The sequence below is a fragment of the Camelina sativa genome, chromosome 14 (genome assembly GCF_000633955.1).
Source record: "Camelina sativa cultivar DH55 chromosome 14, Cs, whole genome shotgun sequence".
NCBI lineage: Eukaryota > Viridiplantae > Streptophyta > Magnoliopsida > Brassicales > Brassicaceae > Camelina > Camelina sativa.
This window is the reverse complement of record NC_025698.1, coordinates 3942700-3945109: the sequence shown is the minus strand read 5'-3', so window position 1 is coordinate 3945109 and position 2410 is coordinate 3942700. Positions and strand designations below refer to the sequence as shown.

Sequence of the window (2410 nt, the reverse complement as noted above, 5' to 3'; positions counted from 1 at the left end):
AAGAGAAGAAGAACCCATGCTCTGTCTGAATACGATCTACAGAGGAGGAGAAAAGGAAAAACCTAAAGAGAAAAGGGCAAACAAAAAAAAAAACAAAAAAACCAGCACAAGGAAAAATAAAATAAATAAACGGGGAGACACAAGTGTCCTCCTGAACATGATAGGTCTCTCTCCCCATCTACCACCTCTGCAATTTCTCTCGAGCAAAACCCTAATTTCAGGTTTGGGTTTTTTCCTTCTTTCACTCTTAAGTTTGTATGTATGAACAATTATATATACACACACATCGATATACACTTATATATTCTTGTTGAGCCTTTCGAATTCCCAATCTTAAAACCCTCTTCTTCCAAACGAGATTTCAATTGTTCCGCTGTTAGCGATTTTGGAGTTCTCTTCTTCTTCTCTCTCTTTGAATTTGTACGCAACGCACTCTTATTCGTCACATACATACCGATGTACAGATATGTATCTAGCATGAATCATCTGTTAAAGCTCTTAGGTTCAGTGATCATGTGTGTTCTTTGTTCCGTCGTTGTGCATCTCTCTTTCGTTCTGTCTCCTTCTACTCTCCCTATTTTACTGTTTTCTTTAGCTTAGATTGAATGTGTTTCTTGAATTGGGGGATTTTTACTAATTTTCCTACAAAATTGGATTTAGGGGTTGCAATTTAGTTGCTTTTTTTTTCCCCCTCATGTGAATGCTCAATTTCTGATTTTTAACAATGCAGGTTAGTTTTTGATGAAATTTGCGATTCAGTGATTACAATGAGTGCTAATGAGCAGATTCGATCCAATGGCAATCGCAACGGTGAGGGTATTCCAGATGATTTACGGTGCAAGAGATCAGATGGTAAACAGTGGAGATGCACTGCAAAGTCCATGCCTGATAAGACTGTCTGTGAGAAGCACTACATCCAGGCTAAGAAGCGGGCTGCTAATTCTGCTATCCGTGCTAACCAGAAGAAAGCCAAAAGGAGATCATCGTTAGGCGAAACAGATACTTATTCTGAAGGAAAGATTGATGATTTCGAGTTACCAATCACCAGCATTGAGCACTATAACAACGGTCACGCCTCTGCTTCCAAGGATAATGGTGGTAGATTACATAAGAGACATAAAACCACCCTGATGCATTACTCTCCCGAGACACCAATGATGAGGAGTTTGTCTCCACGTGTTGCTGTTGATTTGAACCATGAGTTGTTGGCTAGAGATGATGGGATGTTTGAAGAGAGCTACAGATCTTATAGGGTACCACCTTCTGTTGCTGTTATGGAATCTTCACGCAACAGGTCACACCAAAGCATGAGTCCAATGGTAATTTTGTTGGTTTCTTATTGGTTAGACAGAGAACTTGTTACTCACTCTCATATGTGTTTGTTTTGGAGAAAGCATTTTCTTATAAAGTAATTCTTTTTATGTGTTGTAGGAATACTCAGCAGCAAGCACAGATGCGTCTACAGAGTCTATGGGGGAAATCTGTCATCAATGCCAGAGAAAAGACAGAGATAGAATCATTTCTTGCCTCAAATGCAATCAAAGAGCCTTCTGCGAAACTTGTATATCGACAAGGTGGGTGTGGTCTTCTTTAGTTATGTTTATATCAGAATTCTGCGAACCTCTGGTAGAAAGAGTTAACTTACTGATGATGTCTCATGCATTTTCAGGTACTCGGAGATATCACTTGAAGAAGTTGCGAAAGTTTGCCCAGCGTGTCGTGGTTTGTGTGATTGCAAACCTTGCCTGCGTTCTGATAATACAATAAAGGTGTGATCTTGTAATCTATATCCGTAGATTCAAAACATTGCTACCTTTTTTGGGGTTTTGGAAGTTTAGGACCATGACATGGCTCTCTGTGAAATACTGCAGGTACAGATCCGGGAGATACCTGTTTTGGAGAAGTTGCAGTATCTTTATCGTCTATTATCAGCTGTCCTTCCAGTGATAAAGCAGATCCATCTTGAACAATGTGCAGAAGTAGAACTAGAGAAGAGGCTTCGTGGTGAGACGAGTTATTTACAGTGATAGTTAATGAATTTTATTTACTACTAACATCCTTTGCGGCTAACATTAGTTTGTTCTATTCTATAGGAGCTGAGATTGATCTTGTCAGGGCAAGATTGAAAGCAGATGAGCAGATGTGCTGGTACTTATGATCTCTCTTACATGCCCTTCTTCTTACTTGACTAAAATATTCTATCTTAAACAACTTAAATATTACAACTATCTCTTGTTGGCACTTGTTATTATACATGTTCTTATTGATATTTTGTTTCTCGCAGCAACGTGTGTCGGATACCAGTGGTTGACTACTACCGTCATTGTTCGACCTGCTCATATGACCTGTGCCTGAGATGCTGTCAAGATCTACGGGAAGAGTCTTCAGTTGAGATCAGTGGAACTAATCA

The 2410-nt window shown here is 39.4% G+C and overlaps 1 protein-coding gene across 1 annotated transcript in view; it reads left to right on the top strand.

Annotated features, from left to right (window-relative positions):
- LOC104739495 (lysine-specific demethylase JMJ25-like) overlaps positions 10-2410 on the top strand; it is an 11846-nt gene continuing 9445 nt past the window's right edge. The window contains exons 1-7 of the mRNA XM_010459871.2: positions 10-221; positions 731-1319; positions 1432-1574; positions 1670-1769; positions 1872-2004; positions 2094-2148; positions 2285-2369. Coding sequence (XP_010458173.1) covers positions 768-1319; positions 1432-1574; positions 1670-1769; positions 1872-2004; positions 2094-2148; positions 2285-2369 — 1068 coding nt within the window. The 5' untranslated portion in view covers positions 10-221; positions 731-767. The remainder of the gene's footprint in view (positions 222-730; positions 1320-1431; positions 1575-1669; positions 1770-1871; positions 2005-2093; positions 2149-2284; positions 2370-2410) is intronic.